Genomic DNA, 18,610 nt, shown 5'->3' with positions numbered 1-18,610 from the left:
AATGCCCGTGAAACTGCTTAGCATGGTGCCTGGTGTAAGATCGCTAATGTCAGCCCTCGTCATTGCCCACGGTCTAATTGAATCTTTTCTTACCTGCCCTATGAGAGGGTGACTGATACTGGCCAGTAGGCCCTGCTCTTACCACCTCATCTCTTTTCTCTGCAGTTTTGCTTTATCATCACTGCAGCCTCAGATGTCTAGACCACCTATATTGTAGGCAGTGGTGTCCATAAGATCTCAGAACTTGGGTCATGGCACAATCACAGACAGCTTTCACAGTGACTAAGTGTCTGGATTGTGCAAAGCATGATGGCCATAGAGGAGCTGCCTCCATGTCTTAGATTTTGGTGGCCACCCTGGTGGCAACATTCTTATTGAAGGGGACCCTGCTCTCTTTCAGATTACCAAGACCTTAGGGAAAGCTTCGACATCCTCTTTATTTGTAGTACATCATAAATTGCTGCTAATCCACAAATGTGTTGCCATATTCTATGATTTTTTTTTATGACCAAGAACTATTTTTTTTAATTTTTATTTATTTATGATAGTCACACACACACACACAGAGAGAGAGAGAGAGAGAGAGAGAGAGAGAGAAAGAGGCAGAGACATAGGCAGAGGGACATAGGCAGGCTCCATGCACTGGGAGCCCGACGTGGGATTCGATCCCGGGTCTCCAGGATCGCGCCCTGGGCCAAAGGCAGGCGCCAAACCGCTGCGCCACCCAGGGATCCCAAGAACTATTTTGTTAATAGGTTTATTTAAAATGTTTTTAAAAATTATTTCCTAGGCAGGATTCTTTTATTTTTTTCTCTTTCTCTTCTTTTTTTTCTTTTTTGAGAACAGACATCATGTTTTCTTGTTAAAACGCCCTGCTATAAATAATGTTGCAAGGCTTCGCTTGGTTGAAAGATTCCCTACTGTAATAATCAAAATTCAGCTGATACCTTTTGAAGCTCTGAGATTTAGCATCATTAGTGACAAACTCTCTTTATCAGGATGTCTCACAGCCAGACTAAAAATCAGTCACAGTAACAGCAGCCCACAGTTCCTTGTCTTATTCTAACTAAATTGTCCCTAACAGCTTAAAAATGAGCTGCAAAATTCTAAAGTGATTCATGCTCTCTTCTGCCCCTGTCATGGGGGTACTTTTTCAATTCTGCAATCCGGTTGCAACCCCATACTGAACTCTTGATCCTTCACTGCAGAAATTTGTTAGCTCTAGCTAGATTAGATTTTTCACAGCTAATCTAACTGCTGTAGGGGTTTGCAGAGTGGGGACAGAGCTGTGCTATTGGATTTGTCCAATTCATTTGACTCCAGGACTATAATTGCACTTATGTCTTACAAGGCTTTTATAGCCTCAGGCTGGCCAGCCGCATAAAAAACAAATTGGCAGTGATACAGTACGAGTGAAAAGGGATGAAAGGCCCACATTATCAGTCTCCAGGCAGCACTGTTCTGGCAGGAAGTTTCTTGGTTAATTTACAAATAAAACTTAGATTTTAGGATGGGCACACTGTCAGCTGAACAATGGGGATGTCAGGCCTGACTGTTACTTAGTAAAAGTAGCAGCCGGGCCCACTGAGGAGCAGGAATTCTTCAATCAAACAGACGACTCCTTCTGGAGCCAGCTGGCGATGTAATGCAATTAGTCGGGAAAGGAGGTCACCCTATTAGGTGTGTACCATGACCAGTGTCACCAGTGCATGCCGCCTGGCAGCAGCAGGCAGAATGGCCCGGGCGGAGGAACTTTAAAACTCTGTCAGGATGAGAAGTGGCAGGACATGGGGTTGATTTCTTAAGACTGAAGAACCAAGCATTTGTTCCAAGCCTGTTAGGCATCCACACATTCTGGAGCCTGTTGTGCAACTGAAGCAATTGCTGGCGTGAATGACAGCTCCATCCCAGGACGAGATTCATCAGTCTCTCCCACATTATACATGAGTCATACCAGCTTGACTTGTGCGCACACAACAAACTCACTGGTGGATTTCAATTTGGGAACCTCTATTCAGAATTCTCCAGAACTTACAAAATGACATCTTTGTAATGAAATCCCCTTTTAAACTGAGCAACACAGTGAAGTTTCCAGAGTATTCCTTCCTGTTCTGACATGGTGGACATCTTGGCTGAGTTAGCTTTACTTGTTTCACTGGCTTGGGTTCTTGTCTGAGGTAGAAGAGAGCATGTTTCTGCCCTTTGCTCCAGATCTACCAGTGGGTCCCGTGGCCTCAGCTCTTAGTTTTAAGAGTTAGCTAATTAAACTGTGACTTGTCCAGAGATCTGGAGCACATGACATTGAAAGCTTTGAGATGATGAGTATCATATCATTACCACACAGAAATAGCTTTTCCTTAATTACAGAAATGCCACACTGGGGGGATGGGTCTGTCAGTGGGATACTGTTCTCCCTTGCTACGGTTCTGAGAACACAATCCAAACAGAATTGGAAGAAACTTATTTGGATTATATAATTGAGGAACCTAATTGAGAAAAGAGAGAGTGACTGCAAAATTTCAGTAATCACTGTATTACCTCAGAGCTAATGCCTTAAGCAACTTACACTTCTAGATTGAAAGGAGCCTCACAGGTTTTACGGTGCTAGCATTAGGTGGGCTACCACATTTGTAGGGTGTTTAGTAGGTGTATTGTTCCCATTGCGACTTTTGTGCTGGCTTATCAAAGAGCACAACAAAACCACCTGGAAGTTTGCCCCTCTTTACAGGATGACAGTATCCCCACTGTCACAATTATCTTCTGTTGGCCTAAATTCCCCCCAAAAGTTTAAATTTGATAGAATTCCTGTTTCCCTTGAAAACCTGCCTTCATTGTGTTGCTGATAATGCTGACTACCATGTTTTTACTCCAAAACGATTGAATTTCAGGAGTGTGTTGAGAGAGCCTGGCATGTTTTATTAAAAAAGAAAAGAGAAAAGAAAGAGAGGTGGAAGTAGAGAAATATAGAGACATTCATGCAGTATTGCTGTAAGAACTTGGTGTCTTTCCTTTAACTATTTATGGATAGTAATGGCTTCTTGGCTACACCTTTTCCCTGCTACCCTTTTAGCCTTTTTATGTGACAGAGAAAAAAGAAGAAAAGAGATATACTGGGAAATTTTACATTGAGAAAGTTGTAGACACCATTAAATTGCTCTGGATCATATGACTTGTGCTCAACACACAGAGTTGCCTTTATCCCAGAGCCCAAGTTCAGACATGGGTGAATTGTGTGCCTCCTACTGTAGGGGTTACCTGCAACTGCACATGCACTTCACTATAGTACAAGGGTACCAATATAAGCCATTTTAAAAAATAGACTTACACAGTCATTCCCAGAAGCATGAAAGAGTGAAGAATAGGAAAGCATTGCAGCAAACCAAATTCCTTTGTAACCTTGTAAATGGAAAGGAGGCCATGTTGGGGTCCCCTCAGATTTTTCTTTTGTGGTCAAATAGTCTGTAAAGAAAATTTTATTTATGCTAACATGTTTTAAATACATGATATTCCAAAAATCCTTTTTTTTGTATTTTAATATAAAACCACATTACCTTTGGTACAACATATTTTATTAACAGTGCATCTGAATTTAGTCATTTTTAGGGCTAATCTATTAAATAAGATGAGAAGTAAGAAATTCTTTTTCATGGTGGCATTCTTCTCAAGCACGGGAGAGAACCAGACCTCAGATTTTCAGTAGGTGTTAAAGGGCCTTCTCCAGTCAGCTTTTATGGTTGTAGGACTTCAATTTTGGCCAACATTTTAATGTTTGTAACCTACTTTCTTTTAGCCACACTTTCAGGCTTACCAGACAATTTCATGTGTGGATTTCTATAGCTCAGGATGTTCAGTTGGTATGCAGGACCTTCAGCAAGAGTGTTCTTGCATCTGAAAAGCTTGGACGGCGGGGAAGTCTCAAAGAGTCTCTTCCTTGGAGGCATGCTAAGCCCTCCGCAGACCCTCTGAGGTCTCTGACTTGTTTTTGGACTTTATGGCCTTTTTGTCAATAAAATGACCAAAACAATGGGCTACCCTATTTGAGCTGTGACAGTACAGTTGGCTTTTGGAGATGACTTAGATGGCCATGAGCAGGAGAAATGGCACAGAGTTAGAGGCCCCAGCCCAGATCTCCATACCCACTCTGCTACTCACTGATTTCACACCTTGGTCAGGTGGTGCCTTTGTCTTCCTGAGACCCATCTCCTCCCTGTCAGATAACACAAAGATGATGTCATCTGCCTAAGAGTTAGTGGGAAGATTAAAGGAAACAATCCATGTGAATATCCTTTATATTTAGTAAGGCACTCTCTGAATGCTAATCAAGTGTTCTTATTAAATTTATGTAATATTATTTCTTAGACGAAGGTAATTTAATACACACTTTTTCTTAAAGCTTTGTCACAAATCTAGTTTTTATACATTTGGTAACAATTGTGTTAAAGTGGCATTTGGTCTCATAGTCATATTTTTTTCTTAATAACCATTGAATTAAAGAGTCTTATGAAGCTCTATTGTAATATGGAATAAAAGGCTAATGTCATTCGTTAATTGTTTGGAGACATGCTCAGCAATATAAAGCAAAGGGCTTTAAATACAAGAGTAAAATTTAATTTAAAAAAATTCTTGAAAAGGTCTTGACCCCTTCCCACCATAATGTACCTGCCATGTTTATATGCATCATCTCAGTGCCCGTGTATTTCATAGAAAGTGAGCAGTGTTTTCATGTGCTTGTGTCTTTTAAATCCTCGTAGAAGACAGTGGTATCATACCTTTTTTTAGTAGTGAAATATTTTTGCCTCTGAGTATTATAATTCAATTTGTAAGCCACGACCCCTCATAAACTGCTGTTATCACTCTGATTAATAAAGAGCCAATTGGCCATTGCAGCTCCGTCACTTGGGGAACGACGAGGTCCACATCGTCTGGTCTGAACACTCCAGGGATTACCGCAGGGGCATTATCCCGACCGCCTTTGGAGACGTTTCAATCATTATTTACCCAGTGAAGAATCACATGTTCTTTATCGCAATCACAAAGAAACCTGAGGTACGTTTTCACCTGTTAGGTACGCCCTGACATATAGCATTTGCCATATGATTAACTGTTTTTGAAAAACGATGTTATAAATATGTTAAAGGGGACTTTTTTCCAACTGGTGCATGTCTCACATGTATCTGAATTACACCTGCTATATGGAAATTCAGTATGAATTGGGATTTTCAGAGTATCTTTCCTCAAGAATACAGAATTCTGTATTTGTATTACAAGACTCTTTGGAAGTTATAGTGTGAAGACATTAATGGTATTTTAAATGTTTTGAATTTAAATTTTTTTTAATTTTAAAAAATGGTAATTTCAAATTTGGAACTCATGGATTAATAATAATAATAGTTGAATGAACCCCGTGTCACATCTAGCATTTTGTGGATGGCTGTGGGTATAGAATTTGACCTTGCGTGACAGACAGGCAGTGCTCACTGAGCCTCCGACTGCCGTTAATAGGGGTCAATCCTGAAGGATTGCGGGCATGGCCGTGAAGAAGCCTAGGCCTCTGCAGCACAGCCCGCCCATGTGATGATTTTTAACAATTGAAGCACCTTGCCACAGAATCAGTGCAGCCACATCAGTTGGTATTGATCGTGGAAATGGCTGGAACAGTCCAGTGGTTCTGTGCCGTGTACTACATTGGCTATGGCTACGGTTTTGATCCTTGCCATGTCTTTAGTGGTATTTCAGCAGTGCTTTATATAGTGACTTGTTTTTGTGTTGGAATTATTAATAGGAGGGTTTGTTTCTAAGTTTTTAATTAAACGTGTAGCATAGTTAAGTCACTCCTAAAGAAAATGACTTTGTGCTCTGGGTTGATATTAAGTGTAATTTTCATTTTCATTCCAAATTACTCTCTCAAAGGAGCTAAAAGTTACTATTCTAAATACTCTCTATTTTTGAGCTTTAAAATAATAATAATAATAGATAACCGAGATTTCCTGGGATTTATAACAAAATCTAAAGTGTTAAAGTCCTGCAAATTAAATGAGCTAAGAAGTGAAAGGCACTTCGAACAGTGGCTGGCTCACAATAAAAGCCATTTAAGTGGTAATTGTTGTGTTGTTATATTACTCTTACTAGTACCTTTTTGGTTACAGTCACTACCATGCAAATAGAATAAATAATGAGCCATTTCTCAGACTAGGCATAGCGTGAGTCACCTCCTGAATTGAGAAAAGCCCCACTCTGGCTGGTGAGAAGCCTGACATAAAGGGAACCCTCTTTTCTATTCAGGGAGTGGAGTGATGAAGCCACAAGTTCTTTATACTAAATATTTGCGTTATCTTTGATTCATGTCTTTGTGCATGTGTAAAGTTTTCACCCGTGTAAGAAAATGGCTTTGAGTGTTAATAACATTTGTGTTTGTCCAAGAAGAACACTAATTTTAAGAATTAAGCTGAAAATGTTGATGTTAGACAACCAACAGATTTAGTGCCCTATAGCTTCCAAATCTGCAAAATGTGGTTCTTTAATATTTAGTATGGATTAACTGGCTTTATTAGTTCATTTTCAACATGGCCCTCTAAAATGTCACTTACCATCCTAAAAATGTCACCTTTATTTTTTGTAATGAGTAGAGAACATGAAAGGTATTTTAGTTCACAGTGTGAAAGTGACACTTCTAACTTTCTTAAAAAGTGATTTTTTAAAAGATATTACACTTTTAATGCATTAAACAAGTATTAACATACCTTTTCAAAATTTATTTAGAAAATGTATGTAAGTTTTATAAATTCGGTCATAAATTTTGATAGATGAGCAAATCGCTGTCTTAATATTTCAGTTCAAAAAGCCTAAAGGGAAGAAGAGAATAATGGCCAACTGGAAATTTAGTGTTATCCCCACATTTAAAGTACAAACCATTACAATGTAATAAAATTAATCCAGACATTTCCAGGGCAAGTGTGGCTGACCTTTTGTTCACCAACCACTGACCCCAGGGTGAATGCAAGAGGCTTGTGGAGGGAAAGTCTGTTTGTTTGGCTTCAGTCCCTGGTATTTAAATTGCATTCCCTAATCAAATGAAAAGGCTGTCCTCTCTATCAGGTTACAGAATCCATGGCAACATTTGGCCTTTTATATCCATAATGTTAGCCTTTTTGTTTGCATCTAAGTAGAGACACCTGGAGCAATGTTAACATTAACCGATTTAGCATTAATAGCTTCATTATATAAGAATTTCTGATCAGATAGCTGTTACTTTTGTTATATTGCTTCAGCTTGTATTGTTGTCATTTTTTATCTCCCTGCTTGGCAACCAGGCAATGATTTGCAAATTTTTTTTGTCTTGATTAATTAAGCAATATAATTATCAGTAACCGTGATGCAGTCTTTGCTCAACAAAGCTTCTGAGAGAAAACAATGGTAAGTCTGTTAGTATGAATGCATTCCACGCGTCCCAGATGCATGAGGATATTATGGACAATGAGGGGAAAGGCCGCCTGTGAGCGAGGACAAAGGGTGCCACGCAGACTCGACACACTGCACATACCGCCAGGGACATGCTGCGGGCTCCCTGGGACACAGACGCCTCGTTAGATTACAGCTAGTCAGCAGAGATTAATTCTCAGCCATTTGGTCCAATAATTTACCCATTCCCCAGTCTTTTAACTAGTGCTCCTCACTGTGGAAGTAAAGGCTTTGTACTCAAAAGGTTTATTTAACCTTGCCTACTTTTAGGGATCTCCACTAAAATCGTTATTTTTGCTTAGAAACTGTAGTGACACAGCTGCTTGAAGCTGGGGAATATTCCTTTGGAGGAGGAGAGGATTATGCACAAGTTTTGTGAATTATAGGTAGAGTCAAAAGCATTCTTTTAGCACCTGTATATTTCATCTGAATATAGTATGACTCTGGTCTAAGTACATTTATTTTACTGGTCTCTGGGCAGCCATACTTCTCTGAGAATAATTTTAATCCTTTTTTAGGAGGGGGAAAAAAAACCTCATCAGTACACAAAAGTCCTGCTCATTGGATAGAGTCATGCATATTCAAATTGTACTTTCATTCACTCCGCCTCATTAATAGCGTATGTAATAATGTAGGGCTATTTGTAATACAAGCTCCCAGGCAGCATTGCTTCCAAGTCCTTTGAAATTTAACATATTTCGCTTTCTCATTCCATACACCTCCCTTAAATATACAAATCATGTGCCTGGCAGAGTCCGCCTCCTCTTAATAATACACAGCATTTGCGAAATGGTATGTTGAAGAAATGTGGGTTTGCTGTGTGAGCACAGAAAACCCTCACGTCTGAGAGCATCTGCTCACTTCTTGAGGTTTTTATTGACCTTTGTATAAAATAAATATTAGTGGGTTCAGTGACATGATTTCATTGTGAAATTATTTTCAAAAGTAAGTTCGTCCCTGTAAATATTGACAGTCTTTGGTCAAGGAAAAGAAATGTGCTATTGTCAGATAGCTAGGGATTTTTTATTTCTACTTTTATTACTAAGTCAGTAGTCAGGGAAGACTTGCATATAGAGCAGAACATGAGTGCTTGAAACGGTTTGTTTAAATGCCCAGTTCTGTAGAAAAGGGGTTCATAAAGCTTCCATATTGCCATGTTGCTTTTCTTTTTTCAGCAACTAAAAACAATCTGGGGGATTAGAATATTTGCTTTTATGAATTTGTGAAGGTAGGCTTTAGTGTTTCTGTCGTGTTTACCTGCAGGCATGTTAGTGACCGTCCAGCAGGGCAGACATGCTGAAGCAGCCTTGACTGGGTGCAGTAAAGACAAGAGAAGCTAAGAGTCCTCCTTGTCACCTCCACCAGAATGTCAGTTTTATAAGTGAAAGACATGTTAATATCCTCCAGACTCTCCTTACTTGGCCGTGGTAGATATGGGCATGGGAGAAAAATGGATGATTCAGTCATTTCTGAGAAGTGCAGGCAGGAAGGAATGCTAGGATAGAAGGCAGGACACCACTGTTGCTGCCACAGTGGGTATGGGTGTCTCTTAATTTCTTTGGACTTTTATTTCCTCAGGTGTAGCATTCAGGTTGGGGCCTAAGTCCTCTGCTGTCCTTTTCAGGAATTCTAAGTGCCCCTTTAAGACAATGGCCTGTTTGACTCTCCTGTTCCTAGATGCCCCTCCTTTCTGCCCTAAGCCACCCCAACTCACCAGGTTGCTGTCAAGGTGGTATTTGTCTCCCTTGCAACCTCAGCAACTACTGTGAGTGTGTGAGTGTGTGTGTATGTGTGTGTGTGCCCACTAGCCCAGGAGCTTCACCTGGAGCCAGTGCCCAGAAATGCTGGTTAAGGCTGATGTACCAGAAATCATAAAAGCATTTGTCCGTGTAAGGCAAAGAGTAGCCGGTATTGGCAGCTGTGTTTGAAAGGAAATCTTCTACTAGTGTGGCTTCATTATATGTGGAGTATGTTTGACCTCAATGTGGTTATGGAAATTTCTTTTTATTTCATATATGTAATTTTCGTACCTATTTATCTCGACCCCAACCAAATAACCTTTTTCAGATTAAGGCATATCCTTTAAAATATTCTGGGAAATTCTCAGGGAAAGTAAGTTGTTAACTTTTGAATATGTGAAGAATCATTTATTCTAAAAGATAATAAAAAATACTGAATAACCAGAATTTACTAAAAGGCATTATTTTTTTTTAAGATTTTATTATTTTAAATAATCTCTACACCCTACATGGAGCTTGAACTTACAACCCTGAGATCAGTCGTCACATGCTTTACTGACTGGCCAGCCAGGTACCCCAAAAATATGTTATCAAAAATGTATTGCCGAGATATATTGTTTTGGGAATTTATTATTATTGTTATTGGAGGGGTTTTTTTAGTAAAGGAATGACATTAAGAACTTTGTGAAAGGCAACTGTCATCTGCAGATGTTATATCAAAAACAAATTTCTTCTCTAATTCATTGCCACTCCTAATTAAAGGAATTCCCTGGATACAAGGGATTTATATTATTTCTTTTGTCCAGTTTTTTTTTGTCCAGTTTTTGAAAGGCTGAGTCACCTACAAGCAGTTGCCAAAGAATAATAAAGAACATTTATTTATAAGATAAGCTCCAATACAGATGGAAAAAAAAATCTATATAGCCTATTATTAACTCCAAGCTCCCGTTTTATCCTTTACAACAATTTGGCTATTGAGAATTCTTTCTCCATTGATTTGCCTCAAAAGTTGACATTGTTTTCCTTTTTTTTCAGTTGGCCTTTGATATATAGATCATTCTCTCTTTTTTGCCTTATCCTCCCTCCCTTGGCAGTCAGAGCCAGCCTGTGTAAATGTACACTGAGTGGCAAATGGTAGAGCTCGCTTTGTGTTAGAAATCAGGACTGTTCTCATCCTCTACCTCTGAGCTGCCTCAGTAGGAAGGGCCTTCTGGCCAAGAGACAGGGTGTGTTCTCCTGATTGTTCCATCAGGGTGTCAGAAGCACACAGAATTCCTCTGTGAGAAGGAAACAAAGCCCACTGTCCACCACTGAGAATTTTTCCTGAAAGGTATACTTTGTGTTACTTGAAATCCATTAGGTTGTTGTTTGTTGTTGTGGAGGTTTTGTTGTCTGATTTTCTTCATGTGTACTTCTATTATAGCTCATCTCACTGATTATGGACTGCTTTTAGGGTAAGTCATAGGAAGAAATGCACTTACTATTTTAAGATAGGAAGAAGGGGTTATTCTTTCTGATTTGTTGGTTGTCATTGTTGCCTAGATTAGGCAACTCTGAATAACTTTAGACTATGAATAGCTCCTTGATACTCCTCTCTACCCTGATGCCAGGAGTACTGTCATAAGGGGGAGATGCTCATTATTTTTCATAATTAGTAAAAGTAACAGTTTCATCCTTCTTTGCTCCATGTCTAACTATTCCTCTGTGCTCTAGGTCCTAATCTCAAAATAGGTTTAGTCAGTCTTTGCAGGTTTTACGTTTCTGTGTTTTAACTGTGGAACTTTTTTTCAAACACATCAAACGAATTAAAAGGTGTAGTACCAGAAGCCTGCTCAGGGCCCTAGGACCACACTGTTAACCCTTTCATCCTGGCCTTTCAGGCATCTCCATGAAGTGAAAAGACAGACCATCATGACAGGTTTTATTCTAGAAATGTGCAGGGGGACAACAGATTTGGTTAGTGTTCAGTGGTCAGAGCCTTGGGAGCCAGAGGCCTTCTCTCAGTCATTCAAGCAATGCATCTATTGAGGCTGCTTCATGCCAGATATTGTGGCAAAGACCTGTGGTCTCATACTTCTGGTTTTTACTAAGGGAGTTTTACTAAGGGAGACAGCCAACTAGTAAGTAAATAAATGGTTGAACTAGAGACTTTCAGTTAGGAGCTTTGGTGTTATAAAGAAAATAAAACAGAGTGATAGGATGGACAAGAATGAAGCTGCTTTAATTCAGGTAAGGGGAATCCTTGTTTCCAGTACAGCATGTAGGGAGCTTAGAAGTCATCACCACCATCCTAATGACATGAAAAGCTGAACAAACAGAATCAGCAGCTCTTCTTTGAGCCATCAGAGACTTAAAGTTAAAAAGAAAATTGCCACCCCCCAAACAGAAGAGACAGACAGATAACAGAATCATAACTTGCCATAGTAGAAGCCCAGGAACAGAAACCCCTGGGAACCAATAACAAGGTAGGAAAATGACAACAGTAGTTGATCAATTGCTGGAGGCTCCCTGTACACAAATCTGAGAGTTAGAGTCAAGAAGGGCCTGGTCTTTGGGAGACCCCCCCCACACACACATACTTTTGTGTGTTTTCCCTCAAGGAGCCCTACCACTTTCTCACAAGGAGGATGGGGCAGGGGGAACCCTCGTGCTTCAGCAGAGGGTGGGGAAAGAAGCCATTTTGAGATAAACCTGGAGCATTCTGTTCTTCTTAACCAGCCCTATCCTCAAGAGGAAGTGTTTTACCAGAGCTGTTACCTAGTGGGAGAGGAAGCACCCAACTTAAGCTCCCTCTAGCTTTGCTGTTCTCACCTAAAGGGAAAGTGGGAGGACACAGAAAAACAAAACTAAGAAGCACTTATGAAGGTCACAGCCTAGAGATCCAGGCTCACTGAAACACTGAGACCTGATCATAGATCAGATCATAGGTCTGTGGAACTTCTCTCCCATGCCATATCACTACATCAAAAGGACTTTTGTAAAGTAACAACTGAAAGAACTACATATCTAAGACCTTATTTAAGAGAGACAACAAGGTAGACAAAAACATGGGAATCAGAAAATAAGCACAGCCTAACTCCAAGAGAGAGACACATAAAGCCTCACACTAAAGGCCTATTGACTTCAGTTCATTTTATGTGGTATATTATGTTCAGCTTTCAACAAAAAACTACAAGGCATACTAAAGGTAAAAACAAACAAACAAACAACACAAAAAACAACCAGCTTGAAGAGACAGAACAAACATCAGAATCAGACCCAGATTTGGCAGAGATTTTGAAATTATCAGACCAGGAATTTAAAATAACTATGGTTAACATGTTAAGGGTTACAATAGAAAGAGTGTGGACAGCATGCAAGAAGAGACGACTAGTGTAGCAGAGAGATGCAAACTCCCAAGAAAGAATTAAAAGGATGGGATGCCTGGGTGGCTTGGCAGTTGAGCGTCTGCCTTCCACTCAGGGTGTGATCCTGGATCCAGGGATTGAGTCCCACATCGGGCTTCCTGCATGGAACCTACTCCCTCTGCCTATGTTTCTACCTCTCTCTCTGTGTCTCTCATGAATAAATGAATAAAATATTTCTTAAAAAAAGAATTAAAAGGAAATGCTAGAAATATAAAACACTGTAACAAATGAAGCATACCTTTGATGAACTCATCAATCAGCTGGACAACTGGGAAAGGAACTGTGAGCTTGAAGATAAATCAGTAGAAACCTGATTTCTATGATTTCTGAAGAGAAGTCAATGGTAATACCTATGAAATGCAAATGGAAAAAAGGATGAAAAACATGAACAAAACATTTAAGACCTATATGGGACAGTTGTAAAAGGTATAATACACACCTAATGGCAATACTAAAAGGAAAAGAAAGGAATAAAAGAAATATTTGAAATTATAATTAAGTATGTTATGTATTTTTAATATGTAATTTTAATATACATGAGAATTTCTCAAATTAATGACAGATACCAAACTACAACTCCAGGAAGCATAGAAAATACCAACTAGGATAAATTCTAAAATATCTATACCTAGATATATTACATTCAAACTATGTGTTATAAACTGAATGTTGGTGCCCGTGTCCCCAGAATGTATTTTTTGAAACATAACCCCAGTATGATGGTATTTGGAGATAGGGCCTTTGGGAGATGATTAGGTCATCAGGGTAAAGCCCTCAGAAAAGAAATTAGTTATAAAAGAGAGCCCAGAGCACTCCCTTGACCACTTCCTCCAAGTGAGGGCACAGAAACAGCCATCTATGAACCAGGTAGCAAGCTCTCACAAGATATCAGGTTTCCTGACATCTTAATCTTGGACTTCCCAGCCTCCAGAACTGTTAGAAATAAATTTCTGTTGTTATAAGCTACCCAATGTATGATACATTGTTATAGCAGCCCAAACAGATTAAGACACTACCAAAAATCAAAAACAAAGGGAAAAATCTTGAAAGAAACCAGAGTTTTAAAGTAACTATAGAGGAGCAAGGATAGGTATTACCGTTGACTTCTCTTCAGAAATCATAGAAGCAAGAAGCAATTTGATTAAAGTGTTAAGAGAGAGAAACCAACATAGAATTCTGTATCCTTCAATAGTGAAGGAAAAAAATATTTTTTCAGACAAATAAAACTTAGGGAATTTGTGGCAAGTAGAGCTGCCTTGCAAGAAATGTTAAATTCATCAAAAAGAAGGAAAATAATATAGATCAGAAACATAGATCTACTTTTAAAAGGAAAAGTTTTAGAGAAGAAATAAGGTAAATGGAATCTTTAATTTTTCTTATTCCTAATTGATCTAACAGATAACAGTTTGTTCCAAATAATAATAGCAACCATGTATTCAATGATTGGATAAATAATGAATGTCAGCAATGTTATGAGGATGGAATTAAAGAATTGACAATACCCTGTTGTGAGGTACTTGTACTACCTGTGGAGTGGAATAGTGCTGTTTGAAAGAGGACTTGGATTAGTTACAAATGTATATGTCAAACTCAAGAACATTCACTAAAAAAAGTAAAAAAATAAATTAAAAAATTAAAAGTTATGAATATGCTAAGAAAAGAGAAAAACTGGAATTATATAAATGCTCAATTAAAATTAGAGAAGGCACAGGGTGCCTGGGTGGCACAGTAAGTTAAGTGTCCCACTCTTGGTTTCAGCTCAGATCATGATCTTGTGTTTTGAGATTGAGCTCCATGTCAGGCAGGAGGGAACCTGCTTAAGATACTCTTTCTCTCCCTCCGTCTGCCTTCCTCACTTATGCATGCGCTCTCTCAAAAAAAAAAAAAAAATCAGAGAAAGCAGGAAAAGAATAGGAAGGGACAAGAGGAACAAGTGAAATCTACTAACAGACCTGATGGCTAGTAATCTAACTATATCAGTCATTACATTACATGTCAACAGTCTAAATACACCAATTAAAAGAAAAAAGACTGTCAGTGGATTAAAAAATAAAAACAACCAACTGTATGTTGTCTATGAGAAACCTACTTTATTTATTTTTTTAAAGATATTATTTATTTATTCATAAGAGACACAGAAAAAGGCAGAGACACAGAGAGAGAACCAGGCTCCTCGAGGCAGCCCGATGTGGGACTCTATCCCGGGACCCCAGGTCATGACCTGAGCGGAAGGCAGCTAGCTGCTTAACCACTGAGCCACCCACACATCCTGAGAAACCAATACTTTAAATTATAAAAGCACAGATTAAAAGTAGAGGGATGGAGAAAGATATCCCACACTAACACAGATAAGTAGAAAGCTGAACTAACTGTATTAATACCAGACAAAGCTGACTTCAGAGCAAGGAAAATTACCAGGGATGAAGGGGGGCATTAGTGGGTACAGAAAGCTCTGGGGGGGGGGGTGATACTTAACATGCCCCAGGAGGTGACCCAAAAGGAGCAGGAGACGCAGCCCCCAAAGAGCATCACACAAAGAGGACAGCAAGAGCAAAGTCCTTACAGAAAGCATGAGCTTACTAAGAATGAGGAAGGATGCTTACTGCAGGCAGGGGAGGGGAAAAGGAAGGAGAAAAGGGGGCTAGGAGGAAGGCTGAGGGAGCTGAGAGCGTCCATGGCCCCAGGTGAGGACTCTGATCTTGATAAGCTTAGAGAGGCAGACAGTCTGACAACATTTTTCTCTGTAAAATAAAGATAAAGTGTCAGCCTCATGGAATTGTGGAAATTACATACTGGCTTGTGAGCGCTGAGCTCAGAACCTTGGCCCAGCATAGGGAGTTTATAGCAGTAGCCACAGCCATTGGGCTCATCATCAAAAATCAAATATTCCTGGACTCCTTTACCCCTGTTCTATGATTCTTTTGTTATTCTGTCTTAACGTAACCACTCTTTTAAAAATATTTTATTTATTTATTCATGAGAGACACAAAGAGAGAAGCAGAGACACAGGCAGAAGGAGAAGCAGGCTCCATGCAGGGAGCCGGATGTGGGACTCGATCCCGGGTCTCCAGGATCAGGCCCTGGGCCAAAGGCGGCACTAAACCACTGAGCCACCCAGGCTGCCCAAAATAACTTCTTTATTTCAAAATAGATCAATTAATTATGTATACTACTTTCATTCCAGTTACTAAGAATTACAGACTGTAAAGGCATCACAGTAGAATCCCTTATAGGCCCAGTTAGTTAATCCATTAACCTACTTTAAAAGACAGTCATGGAGATGCCATGATTGTTTCCTAAAGGGACTTTCTCTCTATTTGGAAATTCTTTTCTGTGTCTATCCCAGGCTCTGCAAAATATAGTTTAAGTCTGTTCGCACTTATCTTTCAAGAAACTAAGCCCAAGTCCAATGTGCTGTTTTCCATCTGGCCCCCCTTCAGAGAGCATCGCCCTGCTAGTGACCTTGTGGCATTGTACATTACCAGAGGACACTGCCATGCCTTCCCCCTTCCACATCTGTGCATCAGTAAGGTCAAAACAGATGATCTTGAAGGGCTCTTCTACCTCTGCCATCTAGGATTCCAGGACTTGCTACAGTTTCCCTTTCGAAGTTCTCAATCCCACAGTATGAATTTACGAACTGAAAGAGTATATTTGGGCCCATAAAATTATGTTTGAGATGTCAAAATGAGTGACAGATAAATCAGTTCAAGAATTGCATTGAAGAACAAAAAATTTTCCACTGGAAAAAAAAATAGCAATTATATTATTTGCCAGAAAGACTGAAGAGTCCATAACTGAAAATTTTATTAAAATTTTTATAAGGATAAAATAGGTTAAATTTTTTTTAATAAATTAATTTTTATTGGTGTTCAATTTACCAACATACAGAATAACACCCAGTGCTCATCCCGTCAAGTGTCCCCCCAGTGCCCGTCACCCATTCACCCCCACCCCCCGCCCTCCTCCCCCTCCACCACCCCCAGTTCATTTCCCAGAGTTAGAAGTCTTTATGTTCTGTCTCCCTTTCTGATATTTCCCACACATTTCTTCTCCCTTCCCTTATATTCCCTTTCACTATTATTCAAAAATATGTTAAATTCTAAGCACTCTCATGTGCTCTGTGGCTCCATAGATCTTATACGGATCAATTCTTGATGGAGAATTCCTTACTGAAGGCGATTCTGGCTTTGGAGTAACTAGAGTCAAGCTTCTCCGGAGGATTGTCCTTGGCCAGCTCTGGTCAGCTAGGTCCCCACGACTGTTCTTTAGTCTTTTCATTTATCTCTAAATGATAATGATTTTATCATTATTTCCTTAGATTTCCCTAGATACCTGTTGGAGAGCTTTCTAGTCCTCCCAAGTGTGCAGTCCAGCCTCATCTCCTGCGTTACTCCCTTTAGTGGCCCTGTCTCTGACTTCCCACTGTGATATAGGAAGTCCCTCAGCATTTGTGTGCAGCCCTTTGCCCTGTTCCAGCCACAATCTTTCTCTTTATTCACCTGTGATGCATCTAACACATCTAACTAATGCTTGGCTAGATTAGTAGCTCATGGAATACACTTTGGGGACACCGCCTTAGCAAAGAGAGCCAGTGCCACCTCACTGTTTTGTTCTTGTTTTATACCACTCGCCTGGAGTGCTCCTCTCTTCCCACAGGTTTCCCACAGTCATGACCACCTCCAACACAGACTTCTGTGGCTGCTCTCAGCTAGAAGAAGATTCTCCACAGCTCCAGAACATTATATCTGTACCCAAACTAAAGCTTTTTTTCTTTTCATTTTTTCTTTTTTTTGCCTTCTTGAATACATATTTTAATCCCCCTGCACACTGTTTATGCCTAAGAGTTCTGACATATTTACCTCTGTATTCCTCTCTCGCCCTTACTGAGGTGTGGATCAAAGCAGACAAATACATAACGATTAAACAGATAAAATCTAAAATCTCTTCCCTTTTGACCTAGAAAGATTCTATGTATTCTTCAGAATTTTCAAGCAAAATTTTAGAGTCCTTTAATTATCTATTTTTCCCCAAAATTATCTTCTGATATTTAGAGAATGTATCCATACAATATAAAGATTAAAATATGTGGAAATAAACATTCTCAGAAACATACCTTATACTTCTCTTAAAGTTTTTACCCTTGATCTCAATATTGTATGGTTTTTCTACCTTGTCTCTCATTAGGACACTACTATTTGCAACCCACTTTAGGGATGTATATTGCATCTGAATATTTTAGCCGCTCTGCTAGGGAAGTAGGGCATATCACACCTCTCTTGGGCTCCAAATACATCCTTGAATGTAAGTGTAGTAAGTTAGCACAGGATTTGGTTTCTTGGCAGCCAAACCAAGTCCAGAATTTGAATCCCAATAATCTCAGCCTCTTTAGGAGTAGAAAAGTGTTCATTTTCACACTTGTATGTGGATGCTTATTATTGAAAGGCTGTTTGCATTTGTGTGGCTCTGTGCATACATTTTGTGTACACTTTACAGGCATACATATGGAGTCCAGCAGAAACTTGAACACTGGATCTCTGCATTGTCACCCACTTTTTGCATGATAAAGGTAGTGCCAAAAAACAGAATGCAGAAATCCTAGCCATATCTCTGCTATGAACATGTGCCCCAGTTTTTATTTTTTTTATATTTTATTTTATTTTTTTAAAGATTTTTATTTATTTATTCATGAGAGACACACACAGAGAGAGACAGAGACACAGGCAGAGGGGGAAGCAGGCTCCATGCAGGGAGCCTGATGTGGGGCTCGATCCTGGGGACTCCAGGATCACACCCTGGGCCTAAGGCAGGCGCTAAACCGCTGAGCCACCCAGGGATCCCTGCCCCAGTTTTTTGTTGTTTTTTTTTTTTTAATAATAAATTTATTTTTTATTGGTGTTCAATTTGCCAACATACAAAATAACACCCAGTGCTCATCCCATCAAGTGCCCCCCTCAGTGCCCGCCACCCAGTCACCCCCACCCCCCGCCCTCCTCCCCTTCCATC

General features: G+C 39.6%; 1 protein-coding gene across 3 annotated transcripts in view; it reads left to right on the top strand.

Annotated features, from left to right (window-relative positions):
* Positions 1–18,610, top strand: part of RALGAPA2 (Ral GTPase activating protein catalytic subunit alpha 2) — a 316,059-nt gene that overhangs the window by 207,352 nt on the left and 90,097 nt on the right. For all 3 annotated transcript variants that reach the window (XM_055345530.1, XM_055345537.1, XM_055345523.1), the window contains exon 36: positions 4,888–5,046. In XM_055345530.1, the coding sequence (XP_055201505.1) occupies positions 4,888–5,046 (159 nt within the window). The remainder of the gene's footprint in view (positions 1–4,887; positions 5,047–18,610) is intronic.

Source organism: Nyctereutes procyonoides, unplaced genomic scaffold (genome assembly GCF_905146905.1).
Source record: "Nyctereutes procyonoides isolate TBG_1078 unplaced genomic scaffold, NYPRO_anot_genome, whole genome shotgun sequence".
NCBI classification, from domain to species: Eukaryota; Metazoa; Chordata; class Mammalia; order Carnivora; family Canidae; genus Nyctereutes; species Nyctereutes procyonoides.
This window is presented reverse-complemented; position numbering and strand designations above follow the sequence as displayed.